Source organism: Phoca vitulina, unplaced genomic scaffold (assembly GCF_004348235.1).
Source record: "Phoca vitulina isolate PV1807 unplaced genomic scaffold, GSC_HSeal_1.0 scaffold65, whole genome shotgun sequence".
NCBI classification, from domain to species: Eukaryota; Metazoa; Chordata; class Mammalia; order Carnivora; family Phocidae; genus Phoca; species Phoca vitulina.
The window spans coordinates 4033763-4051026 of record NW_022589768.1 but is presented as its reverse complement, the minus strand read 5'-3'; the positions used below and the strand labels follow the sequence as shown (position 1 = coordinate 4051026).

Below are 17264 nucleotides of genomic sequence, written 5' to 3'. Positions count from 1 at the left end.
GAAAATGCGCGCGTGTCAGCAAGAGCTTCGTGGGAGAAGTCAGAGCCCGGCCCCTCCAGGCTCCAGCCCCGGCTCTGGACTCAGAGGAAGCCGCTCGGCACAAGATGGGAGACATCCCTGCATTCCTCTCCAAGGAAAGTCGTTCCCAAACCGGGGGGATGCAAGGGGGAAAACCCTAAAATTTTCTACAAGACGCTGGGACTGAGGGACAGACATGCTGCCTGCTTCCAGAGTAGCGATTCACGGGTGCTTTTTTTCTTTTCTTTTACACCACAATCAGGGAAGAAAAGAAACCAACATCCACTGAAAACCTACTGTGTGCGAGACCCTTCCATATGTTGGCTCCCTTAACAGAAGGTGCTCTGCTTGATCCGAAAGAGGAAACTCTAAGGACGAGGGGGAGGAGGGGGCCTGGCTGTGCTCTTGAAAGCAACTGCACGTTCCCAGAAGAAAATACCGAGTCAGGGTTTCAGACGCTTCCATCCTGCCAACGGTCCCGATTCGGCGGCTAAGTATGTGCAGAATGGATGACCTCGGAGGGCTCTTCCCACAGAGGTTTCTGTGATCCTATAAATAACAGACGCAAGGGCAGCAGAGCCATCCAGAGCCCCGGGGAGAAACACCTGCTCTGGGGGAGGGACGACCGCAGGCGAGGCGCTCTCACCCGAGGAGGGCCGCGCTGAGCTCGCTCTGCAGATGCCAACAGTGCAAGGCAACCCAGGGCCCCGGCGGCTCAGTTAACAAATGCTCTGGGAAGGCAGGGTGCCTTCACGGTGGGGTTGGCTGTTCTGCCCAAAAACTCGCCACAGATCATCCGGCTGGTGGGATGGCACGGCTCACGCCGCTGCTCTGGGAAGCTGGGCGCTGCGAGGCGGCCTCGCGTGGCTCCCACCTGGCCACGCACGGGTGACGTTCTGAGGGTTGGGTCCTGGGTCCCTCTTGGCGTGGACTCGACCCGTGCCCAGCGTCCTGGGGCCACGGCACAGCTGCCCAGGGCTGGGGAGGGCGTGCCCGGGTCTGACCTGGTCACCCAGTGCCCATGCCTTCCCCTTCTGCGATGCGGCCCAGTCTGGCGTGGGGCTGCGATTCCAGCGATGAGCCGGGCCTGGGCCCCAGTCCTCAGACAGTGCAGGGCCCTGGCGCCTCACGCGCAGAAACGGATCCACATAACCCCCCCGAGTCAGAGTGATGCTGCAACGATGCCCCACGGGACTCCCGCCCAGCCGCGCCTTTAGCAGCAGGTGGGACGGACACCGAAGTCTTTTCCCTGAGAAGAAGAAAACGCCTCGTGTTTCAAGAAGAATGAAGAACAGGTCTGCGTCCAGGTTTCTCCTCTGACGAACAGCACCGACTGCTCTTAGGGGAAGGCCAGGTCTTCTGCATCCTTCCGCAAGCAGAGCGTGACAGATGCTTGGATGGGGCCTGGGAACTTGCTGTGCCCTGGAGTGGGGCGACAGCTGCCGGGGCTGCTGGCTCGCCTCCTTCCTGGATGGGGAGCCCGTGCGCTGCGGGCAGCCTGCGGCTGACTCAGCGGCTGAGGCTGCTGTGGTTGCTGCTCCCGGTGACCTCCAAGACCCCTGCACACCAGCAGCTTATGACTGAAGCACATCCCCTTCTTCATGTGGGAGGGGCAGCTGGCTGAGGGGCACTGAGAAGAGGCTCAAGGCTGAAAGGGGAACCCTCCTACACTGTTGGTGGGAATGCAAGCTGGGGCAGCCACTCTGGAGAACAGTGTGGAGGTTCCTCAAAAAGTTGAAAATAGGGCTACCCTACGACCCAGCAATTGCACTACTGGGTATTTACCCCAAAGACACAGATGTAGTGATCTGAAGGGGTATGTGCACCCCGATGTTTATAGCAGCAATGTCCACAATAGCCAAACGGTGGAAAGAGCCAAGATGTCCATTGACAGATGAATGGATAAAGAAGGTGTGGTGTATATATATACACTGGAATATTATGCAGCCATCAAAAAATGAAAACTTGCCATTTGCAACAATGTGGATGGAACTAGAGGGTATTATGCTAAGCGAAATAAGTCAATCAGAGAAAGACAAGTATCATATGATCTCACTGATACGAGGAATTTGAGAAACAAGACAGAGGACCATAGGGGAAGGGAGGGAAAAATGAAACAAGATGAAACCAGACAGGGAGACAAACCGTAAGAGACTCTTAATCTCAGGAAACAAACTGAGGGTTGTAGAGGGGAGGGGGGTGGGAGGATGGGTTAGCCTGGTGATGGGTATTGAGGAGGGCACGTTCTGCATGGAGCACTGGGTGTTATACGCAAACAATGAATCGTGGAACACTACATCAAAAACTAATGATGTATGGTGACTAACAATAAAATTAAATTAAAAAAAAAGAAAAATAAGAATGAAGAATAAGTATTTCTTGAGACAACTGCTAACTCCATTTTAAAGATGAGCTTTCATCTGATTAATTATATAAGAAAACGGGAAGACAATAGACTCACTTAACTCGAATTTTGTTTAAATACTTGGACTGGCATAAGATTTAATGAGGCCCCTTTTTGAGGTGTATTTAAAATTATAATTTTTGTTAAAAGAACATTTGTTGAGGTCCAATAAATCTGTTGCATACGAAAAAAAAAAAAAAAAAAGAAGAGGCTCAAGGCCATGGACTTGATTTGGCCAGGCCAGTGCAGAGAGGCAGGACCCAGGCCCGAGACCCGCCCAAGGTCAGAGGTCCAAGTCCTGTGCCAAGACAGCTCCACAGGCTAAAGACATCTGACCATCGGCCACCTCGGTTCGGATCAACATTTGGGATCGAAGGCCTAGGACAAAGCGGTGACCGCCATCTGGTGTTCTGTGCTCTGGTTCTCCCGGCAGGAAACTTGCCCACCCACCCCTGCCCTGAGCGTCAGTCACAGTACTTCAGTGACGAAGGTCCCGACATCCCCACCGTGCTGGACCTCCTACCCCCTCACAGGCACCTCCTTTTGCAGAACTAGGCCCTGTCACAGCCCCTGGACCACAGCAGTGAGGTGGGAACCCTGGCTGGGCTCCAGGAATGCCAGCAGGGGTGGACAAGATCCTCGGGCTCCATCTCTGAATTCCAGGGGCTCCCATGGCGAGGTTCCCGCTCTGTAAGTAAGTGACTCTATAACCCGACAGGTCCCCCACACCGACCCTGAATTGGCTCTGTTCTGCAGCTCCGGGGTCACCCCTGCCTACACACGCATCCATCTGATTTCTCTTAGCTGGCTCATTTGGCTCGCACCCCAACACACTGTCACAGCCTTCAGAAACTGCAGAGCTGGACGATACAGCAGCTGACACTTCAACACATTACTAAAAGCCCAGCTAACAGGACCAAAGCACTTTCTCGAAGAAAATCATTTTATCTATATTTAAGCCCAATATATCCTTGGATAACTCAACTGACGGAAGTGCAAACCCAGCTCAAGGACAGCAGATGAAGTGACAGCATCTAAAGATAAAAGAAAGCAGGTCAGCTTGATGCACCACCCCTATCAGACCATCCTGGCAAGAGGCAAGGCGGTTCCAGCTCAGAAGCACAGAGAAGGGAAGAGGTAATTCAACTGTGTCTCCCAGAAGATAATAATAATAATGATGATGATGATGATGATGATGATGGCCACCTTGCAGATATTCACTCATCAAACCCGAGCTGCCTACCTACTAGGCGCCAGGCACTCTCACACTTGCTCCGCACTCACCAGAACCCTGCCACGTCTCATCCTGCTTGCTTAGAGGAGAAAACCAGCCCCTGCCTCTCTTTAGACGTATTTGCCAGACCAGCTCTTGCTACCTGAACACGGAAGATCACACTGCTTGTGTGATGTCAGGTCAGGACAGCTCCTCTACCAGCCGGAGGCAGCCGGCTCCAACCCAAGCGCCAGCAAGCTGCTGTCCTAGGGACCGGCCACAGGAACCGGCCTGCCAAGCCTCACCGGCAGTGTGAATTTGCCCAGGTGACTGCCTATCCTTGACCTCAACTGTGAAATGAGGACTTCTGGGCTCCCTTCCTGCGTAGGAGGAAGGGTTGTGGCAACTGAAAGCAAGAGACAGAGGATCGAGGGGCCCAGCCAACTTTATCTGCAGTTTTCGCTATGCTGAGAGAACACGGCCGAAAGGGGGGATTTTGTTTTAAGACAAGGAGCCTCGTCAAGAGATCAGGAGGCACCAGTAGCCTCTCGGAGCTTCCCCAGAGGACACTGCAAGGGACGCTTCTCTGTGCCTTCTGCTCTGTGGCTTGAGAGAAGCAAGAAGCCTCCAACCAGGCCCCATTCTACTGCCCAACGCCCCACTCCCCTGCTTCTGACCGCCTAGGGATGCTGGCCTACAGGCAGGAGCGGGGGAGCCGGTCAGAAAGTAACTAAAAGCTTTGAGCAAATGAAAAAGTGCTCAACATCCCTCATCAGCAAAATGCAAATTGAAACCACAATGAGGCAGCGCACCTCACACCTGTCAGAACGGCTACTACTAAAAAGACAAGAGGGGCGCCTGGGTGGCTCAGTCCGTTAAGCACCTGACTCTTAGTTTCGGCTCAGGTCATGATCTCAGGGTCGTGGGATGGAGCCCCATGTTGGGCTCTGTGCTCAGTGGGGAGTCTGCTTGGGATTCTCCTCCTCTGCCCCCACCCCCACCCCGCTCCTGCACTTGCTCTAAAAAAAAAAATCTTAAAAAAAAAAAAAAAAGATGGGAAATAACAGGTGTTGGCGAGGATATGGAGAAAAGGGGACCCTCGTGCACTGCTGGTGGGAAGGTAAATTGGTGCAGCTACTGTGGAAAACAGTATGGAGTTTCCTCAAAAAATTAAAACTAGAACTACCCTATGATCCGGTAATCCACTACTAGGTCTTTACCCAAAGAAAACAAAAACACTAATTCAAAAAGAGATGCACTCCTATGTTTATTGAGCATCATTTACAGTAGCCAAAGTATGTATGTATGGGAAGCAACCCAAGTGCGCATCCACCCACAGATGAATGGATAAAGAGCGTGTGCATAAATGCACAATGGAATATCACTCAGGCATAAAGAAGGATGAGATCTCACCATCTGCGACAACATGGATGGACCTAGAGGGTATTATCTAAGTAAAACAAGTCAGACAAAGGCAAATACCATATGATTTCACTCATATGTGGAATCTGAAAGACAAACGAACAAAAAACAGAGAACAAACTGATGGTTGTCAGAGGGGAGGCAGGTGGGAGGGATGGCTGAAATATATAAGGGCCATTAGGAGGTACAAACTTACAGTTATAAGATAAATAAATAAGTCATGGGGATGAAAAGTACAGCATAGGGAATATAGTCAATAATATTGTAAAAATGTTTGGTGACAGATGGTGACTACACTTACGATGAGCACTGGGTGAGGTAGAGAATTGCTGAATACACTGTGCACCTGAAGCTAATATAACACTGCATGTTAATTATACGTCATTTAAAAAAAAAAGACTTTCAGGACAAGTTATGGTCTTAAAACAAAACATTAGGCATAAATGTGAGGTACTTCAAAAGCAGGCTCACTGACCAGCTAAAAAGGGAATGAATTTGTGTTTTTCCTTTTCTTTTTTAAGCCCAAATTGATAGGGAATGAAAATGGGGAGGTGGTTTGGGGGGCAAATAGGGGAACTCAGCTTCAGATACCCTGAAGTTCATTTTCTTTTTTTATAAGTGACTTGGTTTATTTATCTAATTATTTTAAGTAAACTACCTCCAAAATGGGGCTTGAACTCACGATCCCAAGATTAGGAGTCACACACTCCACCAACTGAGCGGCCAGGCACCCCAGATACACTGAATTTCAGGTGACGGCAGATAATGTAAATTGTAAAACTGTCCAGCTGGATGAACACCAATTAAAGACAGAAAATAAATCATACAGCATCAAATCTACTTTCTCTTTTTTTGTTGTTAACTTGGTGATCCTTCTGTTGATATCCCTTCTTTATTCTGCCCCCAGAGCAACGTGACAAAAATATCAAGGAAGGGGCGCCTGGGTGGCTCAGTCGTTAAGCGTCTGCCTTCGGCTCAGGTCATGATCCCAGGGTCCTGGGATCGAGCCCCGCATCGGGCTCCCTGCTCCGCAGGAGGCCTGCTTCTCCCTCTCCCACTCCCCCTGCTTGTGTTCCCTCTCTCGCTATTTCTCTCTCTGTCAAATAAATAAATAAAATCTTTAAAAAAAAAATATCAAGGAAGACAGCAGAATAATACAAGTACTTGGGAAAAAATGTATTTCAACAAATTCTCCAAAATCTCTTAATCAAATTTGATTTCCAGGAATGATAACATCAAAACCAGACTAGATATAATACCCAGTGCTGGGAAGAGTGTAATACGCCGGCATTCTCACGCACGCTGGATAAACGGACTCTTCAGGGAGCAACTTGGTCACATCCATCACATGCCATGAATAAACAGTTACTATCTCAGCCTACAGTGTTCCTTCCAGGATCGATCCTAAGGAAATACCCAAAAAAAAGCAATAGGTATGTGATGAATGAATGGGAGTATTTGTTGTATAAAGATGCTCATTACCTAGAAGAGGAAAAAACTGGAAGCCACTGACGAATGCAACCATGAGGGGAGAGATTAAGAACATTATAGACCCTCGTGGAACAGTTACACGGGCATTAAAATACTAGTTACAAAGACAACGTGGTAACAGGGAAATCTTTTTTTTTCCCATTTGCCGTAATTTTTTTTTTTTTTTTTTAGATTTTATTTATTTATTTGACAGAGAGAGACACAGCAAGAGAGGGAACACAAGCAGGGGGAGTGGGGGAGAGAGAAGCAGGCTTCCCGCAGAGCAAGGAGCCCGATGCGGGGCTCGATCCCAGGACCCTGAGATCATGACCTGAGCCGAAGGCAGACGCTTAACGACTGAGCCACCCAGGCGCCCCTTTTGTCGTAATTTTAAATGAAAAAAAAAAAAAGGGTGTGTGATCATACCAACCAACGTCATGATTATAAGAGTAACATTTGTGTTAAAGCGGCAGGATTTGGGTACATCCTTCCCCCTCCACTTTGAAACCTATCGTACTGATTTTTTTTCGAAGATTTTATTTGAGAGAGAGAGAGTGAGTGGGAGGGAGAGGGCCAGAGAATCTGAAGCAGACTCTGCACCGAGCGCAGAGCCCGACGCGGGGCTCGATCCCAGGACCCTGAGATCATGACCTGAGCCGAAACCAAGAGTCAGACGCTTAACGGACTGAGCCACCCGGGCGCCCCTGTGTCATACGGCTCTTGATGAGAAGGCGGTGACTGGGAATGTTAACCTCAGCCTCTGGGGTGGTACCTTGGCTCCATCCACGCTGATGATGCGATAGCTATTCCTGGTGACATCGTAGAAGTAGGAAACGGTGACTGCCTGCTTGCTCGCAGGCACCCAGTTCTTCTTGGTGCTGGGGTCGATCTGGAAGACGTGCGCCCGCGTAGTGAAGATGGGCTGTTCTCTGCGGGAGGAGAGAAGGGTGCATGAGCCGACAGAACAGGACTTCATGTATCATTTATGACTTCTCGCCCCACCCCCTGCTGTCCCCAAAGATCTTAATAGCTTATTGGGAGAGATACATATGCATGAGGACAATTAAAATAAGAAAAAGGGGAAGAAGAGACTCCAGCACAGGAGTTACGGACACCCAATCCACCCGGGCTACGGGCAACTGGCCTAATGAGCGATTTGCTCTAAATGCTGCCCTTTGTCCAGTGTCCTCGCATCCTGTCGAGCATCTTGGTCCTGTTCTGACATCCTGCTGGCATTCTCGGTATTTTGCGATGCATTTATTTTGGAGGATTCTGCCACAATTTTAGGATTTTGCAATCCATTTGCAACTTCATAATTATATGTCTAGTAAGTACTTCTCAAATTCGCAGCATTTTACCAAGGACGCGTTCATTTGTCACTGACTGAGCCTTAAAGTTTTATGTTTCCAACTTATAAACCTTTTGAGGTTTAGGAGTTTAATTCGGGAAATCCATCTCTTCTAGCTATTCTTGCCTCTGTATGGTTGTTGCTCTTTTGCTCTGCACGCCTGTAAATTTCTTAATGTGATTGTGAACCAAATGGGCACACTATCCAGGTTTCTTCTGGAAAGCGGAGAATTATTTCGATCTTGACAATAAGCATCAAGAAATAAGGCAGATGGATGAAAAACTGAAACGGATTATAGTGTGTTTCACACTCTAAGGTATCTACCTCACAAAGGAACATAAAATGAAACACAAAGTTGTTACAAAATAGACTTAATTTTAAAGAAAGGGTCTTCAGGCAAACTGGCTCAAAAATCCATCAACTGTTCCAAATACGATAACATGGTGGGGGGGAAGCCCCCAGGATGTAAAAGTGGCCCCATCGTTCACGAAATGCTACAGATTTAATAAGCATTTATTAGAGATAAAAACAAATCCAAAAGGGAACTCAGACAAATTAAAAGTTTTAAAATCCTTACGATGTCAAAAGGGGTGACATAAAAGAAGAGGACACCCATGTGGACAGAAAAAAAAAAATCAAAGGGAGAAAGTGAATTTTAAGTGTTCTGGTCTCTAGATGGAGTGGTTTTAGGCAAAGCAGTCTTTGAACCCGTTCTGCCTAGAGAAGGCTCATTACTGGAAAGAAAACTCTTTCTTAGGAGAGAAACTTCTTCCTAGAAAAGCAATTTACTATTTGAGCCTCATGCAAAGAATACTGAGTATGGCAATGAATATTGGCATCAAGCATCAATTGTGGCTGCAGACAAGTGCAGAAACCCTTTCACGACTACTCTTCCAGGAGACGAAAAGCCAAGGGCATGCTATTCACGCTAACTCAATGAAGCAGGTTCAAGAGGCCAGCCTTCCAGAAGAACCAACAGAAGCATTCCTTGCCCCCGCTCCCCCGCCCCAAAACTTCCCTCCTAGGTCCCAGAACAGGACAAGGGCCTCTGGGGATGTGGATTACTAGGACGTTTGACCGTGATTAGGTTCACCCACCCGCCCGATCCTAAACTGACACCCTTCCAGCCACAGGGTGACAGGGTGTAGAAACAAAAGGAACATTCTCACTGCGATTTCCAGCATCTGCTGTCACCGGGGGCCAGCCTGTGGGGGAGTGTATGTGCACGTGACTGCAAGCTCTCCTAATCAAATCCACGTGGGGACGTCTGGCATCTGGATCCCCCAGCTGTGCTACCCCGAGCCCAGGCACCACAGTTTGCTAATCATCTAAGTACAGCACCATAAAGGGAAACACTTGCTCACATGGAAGCCTCCTGCTGATGCAAGAGAAGGCACTGATTGAAAGGACAGTAACTACAGAAAAGATTTTGAGAGAAATTCTGCAATGTATACAAATATCGAATCATGCTGTGTACCTAAAACTAACATGATGTTACGTGCCAATTATACCTCAATAAAAAAAAATAATAATTGCATTGTGCTGAAGTCTCTCTGCCTCTCTCCTACAGAGCACTAACAGGTGGGGCCCACGGGTCAGGCAGGAGCCTTCGCTGGGGAAGGGGCCTGGCTTTCACACCTGCCCTCATGTCCTCCATACTGAGCAAGAGGGATTGGGCCTGGGGTTTAGCGCCCTTAGACCAGTGTTTCCTAAACCTCTGATGGAAATTAGCTGGGGCACTTCATAAAAATACAAGTTTCTGGGCCCCAACCTACTCAGCCCACCTAGGAATTTGGCTCTCCACGGAGGGGCCTGGGGACCTCCGTTTTTAACAAAAGCTCCAGGTGATTTTGATCCTCAAAGAAGCTGGGGAGATACCCCCATGAGACATTATCAGATGATCTAGAAAAAAGATGGAAGAAGTGAGCCTTTAGCCAGCATCTCTCCTCCAGGAAGACACAGCTAACTCTGAATGACTCCAGAACTTCCTCCCACAGCCTGAAGGGGACTACGGTGAAACCAAGAACAGGATTTTGGGGTGCAAAGAGTGGGGAGGCGAAGTGCTCTGGGTAGAGACTGGGGGCGGGAAGCCTGCGTGGCCAAGTGCAGACTTCAAGCACTCTGTGTCCCTGAGCCTTGCAGGAGAGAGGAAGTGAGGGAAGCGGAGGGACCAGAGATAGGGCAGGAAGGACAGGGAGACGAGAGATGGTAGAGCTTCCTGACCAGGGATAAGCAAAGGCCAAGAGTCATCTGCGTGGCATGACTCAGGTCAAGGTGAACATAGAGACATGAGGATGCTCCATCTCCAAATCTGCCTGCTCGGCTCTGGGGATGGAAGCTACATGGATCACCCTGGGGACCCCAGCCTGAATGCAAGGATGTCCTTAGAGCACCATGGGCCCAGCTGGCCACACCTTCAGGGGCTGCAGCCCGAGTCGCCGGGGTCAGGCCCCGTTACCCCTTCTGAGGACGAGTACCAAGGGAGACCAAAGACCTGCATTCCTCAGTCCTGGGCAAGCCAGGGCCAGTCTGATTGCAGCTTTGTGCCCAGGAAACTGCTCACAATACTGAGATTTCCACATGAATAACCACATCTGAGGCCAGTGGGTAGTTCTAATTAATTCTTCTAAAATTAAAAAATCTAATGGTATTTAAAGAAAAGGGGGGGGGAAAGGATAAAAAAAAGGGCAGTAGTTAATATTTACTGACTACTTACCATCTGCCAGGTTTTACACATGACCTCTCCTTTAGGATCAGAAAGATCCTTTGGGGGAGGTGTACAGGCAGGGAAATGGGGGCTCAGAGAGGCCAAGGACCTGCCTTGGGTTACACAGTAAGTGGCAGATCCGGGATGTGAAAGCAGTTCCAAGTGACATGGTCACCCTCCCTCTTAATCATTATGCTACACTCTCTTTCTGAAATAATAGCTGTAAGAGGCAGCTTTTGATGTTGTTCCCAATGACCCCCACCTCCTGGTAATTATGCCCTTTGCATGCAATCCTCTCCCCTTGAGCATGGTGGTGGTGGTGGAGGGACCTGTGACTTGCTTTAACCAAAAGAACACGGCAAAGGTGATGGGATGTCATTGTACAAGTAAGTTACACAGGATTGTAACGTCTGTCTTGCTAGCAGATTCTCTGGCCTCTCTTGATGGCTTTGATGAGGCATGTTGCCATGCTGGGGAGACCCACACTTGCAGGAACTGAGAGTGGCCTCTAGCCAAGAGCCAGAGGGAAACTGAGGCCCTCCACCCAACACCCCCTGGGGAACTGAACTTCTCCCAACAACCACTTGGAAACTTGGGGGTCAGATCTCTCCACGGTTGAGACCTCAGATGAGATCCCAGCCCTCGTTGACACCTTAATGACGCCTCATAAGAGACCCAGAAGCAGAGGATCCAGCTAAGCCATGCCCAGACTCTTGATCCAGAGAAAGTGTTTTGTTTTAAGCTGTTAAGTTTGTGGCGATTTATTACCCAGCAAAAGAGAACTAATACCTTGACCTTCATAGAAAGTTTACTATATACCACAAATCCTTACATCGTGATGAACAAAATCAGAGAAGTCTATAAACCTCACACAAAATTCAGAAATGCAGACCCCAGCTCTGAGAGATCATCTTGCCTCACCTGAAAAAGCAAAAATGCTGGAACTAGGACACAGGAGTCAGTTCCTGTAAGTGTACAAATCAGTATAAATAGAAAAATTCAAGAGAAGCAGAACTTTCCAACCCAGGAGGCCGCCTTTCCCTCCCAGCAGGGAAAAGCTGAAGAGAGTGTGTATCAGAGAACAGAAACTACCTTCATACCCAATTTTATTCTCCTTTCTTTGGTGTTCGATGCTTAGGGAGTGTATTTCAAAAATACTCCCATTCCTTCTCCAGTGCTTTAAATAGAAAGCAGATGTTTCCGGATGGCAAAACGTTTCTTTAGGCAGACAATATAGCCTACTGTTCCCTCACATAGTCTTTTTAGAGCTGAATAAACACCAATTGCTGCTCATTGAACACATTTTGGAACCTGACAGTAATTGTCCCCAAGAATAATTAGACACTCTGTGCAACATATGTATGTTTGGAATATGAAACCCACTCAGCAGAGACACCACTCCTGCTCGGAACAATTTCTGGCTCTGTGTAAGAGAATTCTGCAAAGAACTAGCATGATAACTTTTTGCAAGGAAAAAAAGAAAAATGATGTTTTAATTTATCATAATCCTTCACTTGCAATGGCAATGCTCGGCTCCAGGCTTGTTCTGCTATGAATCTGTGAAACCTCACAATTCTTATTATTCCGACTTCTGTTTGACTTGAATGAAAACAAACCATCCAGACATTATTTTATAGCTATTTAAACAGTATTTCAGAGTCTCATAGGATGCCCTAACTAGTTTATCTACCTTGGGTCTTGAACCCCTCCAAACATCGATCACAACACAGCGCCAAGAGAAACGCTTGGCCCCAAGCTCGGCAGATGGTAAGGCAGGGTCCACCCATCGCAAAGACCTTCCCTGGCTCCGTCTCCCATCAAACGCACTCCAGGTGTGTTAGAATGTTCCACCAGCCCGGACCACCTGGCCCTGCTCCTCACCAGAGGGTGCCCTGCTGTTTTCCCGTCAGCACTTCCAAATCACCTGCATGTCCACATGCCCATGGGGCGTGCCCTGCCTTGAGCCTAAATATCCTCCCCCTTCGCTCGCTGGAAGACCTCCTGTTTGTCCTTCAAGTGTTGTCACAGCATCCTGAGATGTCTAATCTGCGCCCTCGAGGACACAGGCCCTGGATTGTCACAAGGACCAGCAATGTGGGCTCACCTGGCTCCGAGCCCTTGCTCTGGATGGTTAATAAGGCCCTCAGCTGGCAGGGTCAAATCTCCAAAGCCTAGGACACAGAGAGGGTAAAGAAGGAGATAACGGACAAAAGGTCCCTCTGGTACATTCTCCATGCAAAGAATCTAACTCATGGCTGTACTGGGGCTCTCCTTTCATACCAATCCCCATAATAAATATAACATAGTAAAGTTATTGTTGCTTGCAGATAACATGATTGCACACCTACAAAGCCCAAGAGAATCAACTGAAAAAGTGAACATGAGTAATAAAATTCAGTAAGATGACTAGTTACAAAATTAACAAAAAATAAAATCAACAGCCTTCCTATGTACGCAAACAACCTCACAGGTGACATAATGGATTTTTAAAGATCCCATTGATAGCAGCAACCAAAAAGATACCATTTCTAGGAATCTATTGAAGAAGTGTGCAAGATCTGCATTAAAAACATTAAGAATGTCTAAAGAAAAAAAAGAATTTCTAAAGGCACAGAAAAGCAAGCTTTAATAAGACACATTCTGTTCTTAAATAGGAAAAGTCAATATAAAGATATCGAATACCCTTGGGGCGCCTGGGTGGCTCAGTCGGTTAAGCGCCTGCCTTTGGTTCAGGTCATGATCTCAGGGTCCTGGGATCGAGCCCCGCATCAGGCTCCCTCTCAGTGGGAAGTCTGCTCTCTCTCTCCCTCTCACTTTCTCTCTGTGTGCGCTCTCTCTTTCTTTCAAATAAATAAATACAATATTTTAAAAAAAAAGATGTCGAGTACCCCTAAATTAATACATACATTTGTCACAATATCAACAGGAATATCTTTAGAACTAGATAGGGCTATTCGTGTGGGAAACTCACCCTACGAAGATAGCCAAGAAAATTCTGAAAATGAAAGGCAATGAGATTCAGCCCTGTTAAATAATGAAATACTGAATTGTAGAGTTACAACACATGAAACAAGGAGATATTGAGCAAAGAAGTAAATTAATGGAACCGAACAACAGAGTTAGAAACAGAAGCCCGAGGCATTGAGCCCATGATGTAGGTGGTACTGCTCATCCACGGGGTGCATAGGAGTCGCCCCACATACCACGTTACAACAAAGGGTTAGCAACTCTCCGGGGAAAGCCTGCACTTACTGGACCCTGGCCAGAAGTCTGTCTCCTCGCCTGGCCTGAGCGCTGCCAAGTGGGTCACGGCAGACCCATTCTATTAAAGTTATTTCTGCCTGCCCCCAAACTTCCCAGATTAACACAACCAATAAATGGGAGATCTCATGTAAGTCACATCTGTCACAAACCCTCCATGGACTGGGGATTCCCTTTTCGGGTCACATTTACATCAGAAAATGGAATGAGGCAAGTGACCCTGATGAATGCTGATGGGCTTAATGACACTGCCTTAGATCCCAGAAGGCTTGACAGTTTCTCAGCAGCTCTCTGCACACATTCTCTGTGGGTCCTCCTGTGATGTGGGGTTGACCAAGTTCTGGGAATGGGTCACAGGCTGCAGGGCTGCCCCAGAAGGACCATCAGATACACTTCCTTGTGCTTTGGGAAAGGGTCAGGAGTCTCTAAGAGGGGTGGTGGTCCCCAGCAGTGGGTGGGGATCCTGACAGTGAGGAGGGGAAGACAGAGTTCCAGAAAAGCAAAGCTGATATGGAAGGCAAATACTTGCATGGGGTCAGGTGGGGGGCTCCTCTGAGGACGAAAGATAAGAAAACAGATTATGGGAGGAAAAGACAAAGGGCAGAATCAAGAGAGAAAATAAAACAAAACTCACCAGGGTGACAACTTAAAGGGACATGAGGGAAGCTTCTGGAGTACCAGTGATGCTCTAATATTTTCATCTGGGTGATGCTTACATGGTTGTGTTCACTTTGCGAAAACTCACTGAGCTGTACATGTATAATTTATGTATGCACTTATCTGTATGTGTTATAACTGAAAAAATTTCCTTTAAAAATATATCTTATGCAAAACCGACAAAAATGATGATACACCAGAAATAAATCTGGTTAAAGAACTGTTTAAAAAAAAAAAAACCCACCTCTCTGAAAACTATAAAACACTGATGAAAGAAATTGAAATTATCACAAAGAAATGGAAAGACATTCCATGCTGATGGATTGGAAGAACAAATATTGTTAAAATGTCTATATTATCTAAAACAATGTATACATTTAATGCAATCCCTATCAGAATACCACCAGCATTTTTCACAGAGCTAGAACAAATAATCCTAAAATCTGTATGGAACCACAAAAGACTCTGAATAGCCAAAGCAATCTTGAAAAAGAAAAGCAAAGCTGGAGGCATCACGATTCCTGACTTCAAGCTCTATTACAAAGCTGTGATCATCAAGACAGTATGGTACTGCCACAAAAACAGATACATGGATCAGTGGACCAGAATAGACAGCCCAGAAATGGACCCTCAACTCTATGGTCAACTAATCTTTGACAAGCAGGAAAGAATGTCCAATGGAAAAAAGACAGTCTCAAGGGGCGCCTGAGTGGCTCAGTTGGTTAAGCGGCTGCCTTCAGCTCAGGTCATGATCCCAGGGTCCTGGGTTTGAGCCCCGCATTGGGCTCCCTGCTCGGCAGAGAGCCTGCTTCTCCCTCTCCCTCTGTCTGCCGCTCTGCCTACTTGTGCTCTCTCTCTATCTCTGTTAAATAAATAAATAAAAATCTTAAAAAAAAAAAAAAAGAAAAAAGACAGTCTCTTCAACAAATAGTGTTGGGAAAACTGGACAACAACATGCAAAAGAATAAAACTGGGCCATTGTTCTCTTTTGCCACACACAAAAATAAACTGAAAATGGATTAAAGACCTAAATGTGAGACCTGAAACCATAAAAATCCTAGAAGGGAGCACAGGCATTAACTTCTCTGACAGCAGCTGGAGCAACATTTCTCTAGATCTGTCTCCCGAGGCAAGGGAAACAAAAGCAAAAATAAACTATTGGGACGACATCAAAATACAAAGCTTCTGCACAGCAAAGGAAATATTCAACAAAACTAAAAGGCAACCTACTGAATGGGAGAAGATATTTGCCCATAGCATATCTGATAAAGGGTTAGTATCCAAACTCTATGAAGAACTTATAAAAACTCACTACCCCAAAAATGAATAATCCAATCAACAAATGGGCAGAAGACATGAGCAGACATTTCTTCAAAGATGACATCCAGATGGCCAACAGACTCAACATCACTCATCATCAGGAAAATGTAAATCAAGTAACAATGAGATACCTCGCACCTGTCAGAATGGCTAAAATCAACAACACAAGAAACAAAAGGCGTTGGTGAGGATGTGGAGAAAGGGGAATCCTCGTGCACTGTTGGTGGGAATGCAAACTGGTGCAGCCGCTCTGGAAAACAGTATGGAGGTTCCTCAAAAAATTAAAAATAGAACTACCCTATGACCCAGCAATCACTCTACTGGGTATTTACTCAAAGAACACAAAAACACTAATTCAAAGGGATACATGCACCCCCATGTTTATAGCAGCATTATTTACAACAGCCAAATTATGGAAACAGCCCAAGTGTCCACTGATTGATAAATGGATGAAGATGTGGTATATATACACAATGGAATATTACTCAGTTGTAAAAAAAAGAATGAAATCTTGCCATTTGCAATGACAAGGATGGAGCTAGACAGTATTATGCTAAGTGAAATAAGTCAGTCGGAGATAGACAAATACCATATGATTTCACTCATATATGGAATTTAAGAAAACTAACAAAGAAAAAAAAAAGAGATGAACCAAGAAACAGACTCTTAACTCTAGAGAACACACGGCTGGTGACCAGAGGGGAGGTGGGTGGGGGAGGGGGGAAGAGGTGATGGGGATGCAGGAGGGCACCTGTCCTGATGAGCACCGGGTGTTGTATGGCAGTGTTGAATCACTATATTGTACACCTGAAGCTAATATTACACTGTATGTGAACTGGAATTTAAATAAAAACTTAAAAAAAAAGCCACCTCACCAGCAATATTGCAACGTCACCCCATCTTCATATGGCCCCGCTCCATCCCTGTCCAGAGCCTCTCTCCCTCCTCTACACACACATCCTCCTCCGCCCCCACCACTCTTCTGGGTTTGGCAGGTGAGGGCGATGTGCCTCTCCAGATGCAGCAGGTGTGTTCGGAGACAAGCCAGCACCACGTGTGTGGCTATGGGAGAGGGGACAAGAGATGAGGCGGAGGGTGGGCCCACGCTGGATACCCATGGACTCTGAATGCCAAACTAAGGAAATCAGTCTCTACCTTGGAAGCTACCATCTCCCAACTGGGCTCCATGGAAAGTTTAAGTCAAAGCTATTTTCTCTTTAAATACATTCCAAGAAACACATATGTAGAAAAATGTTAAACGCATCCGCATAGTTGTTTTCTTCATCATGTGGTATCACCTTTAAGAAATGGCATTCTCGGGGCACCTGGGTGGCTCAGTCGGTTAAACATCTGACTTCAGCTCCGGTCATGATCTCGGGGTCCTGGGATCGAGCCCATGTCAGGCTCTGTGCTCTGTGGGGAGCCTGCTTCTCCCTCTTCCTCT

The 17264-nt window shown here is 47.0% G+C and overlaps 1 protein-coding gene across 9 annotated transcripts in view; it reads right to left on the bottom strand.

Moving 5' to 3' along the window:
* The window catches only part of HOMER2 (homer scaffold protein 2), a 114648-nt gene that overhangs the window by 34808 nt on the left and 62576 nt on the right, over window positions 1-17264 (bottom strand). For 7 of the 9 annotated variants that reach the window (XM_032392009.1, XM_032392005.1, XM_032392011.1 and 4 more), the window contains one exon: window positions 7300-7456. Coding sequence is in view for 2 of the 9 variants with exons in the window: in XM_032392004.1 (XP_032247895.1) it covers window positions 7300-7456 (157 nt within the window). In the remaining 7 variants the exon portion in view is untranslated. Of the gene's footprint in view, window positions 1-7299; window positions 7457-12686; window positions 13269-17264 lie in introns of those variants that run through there. The other 2 variants (XM_032392003.1, XM_032392012.1) reach the window with 2 other exon arrangements.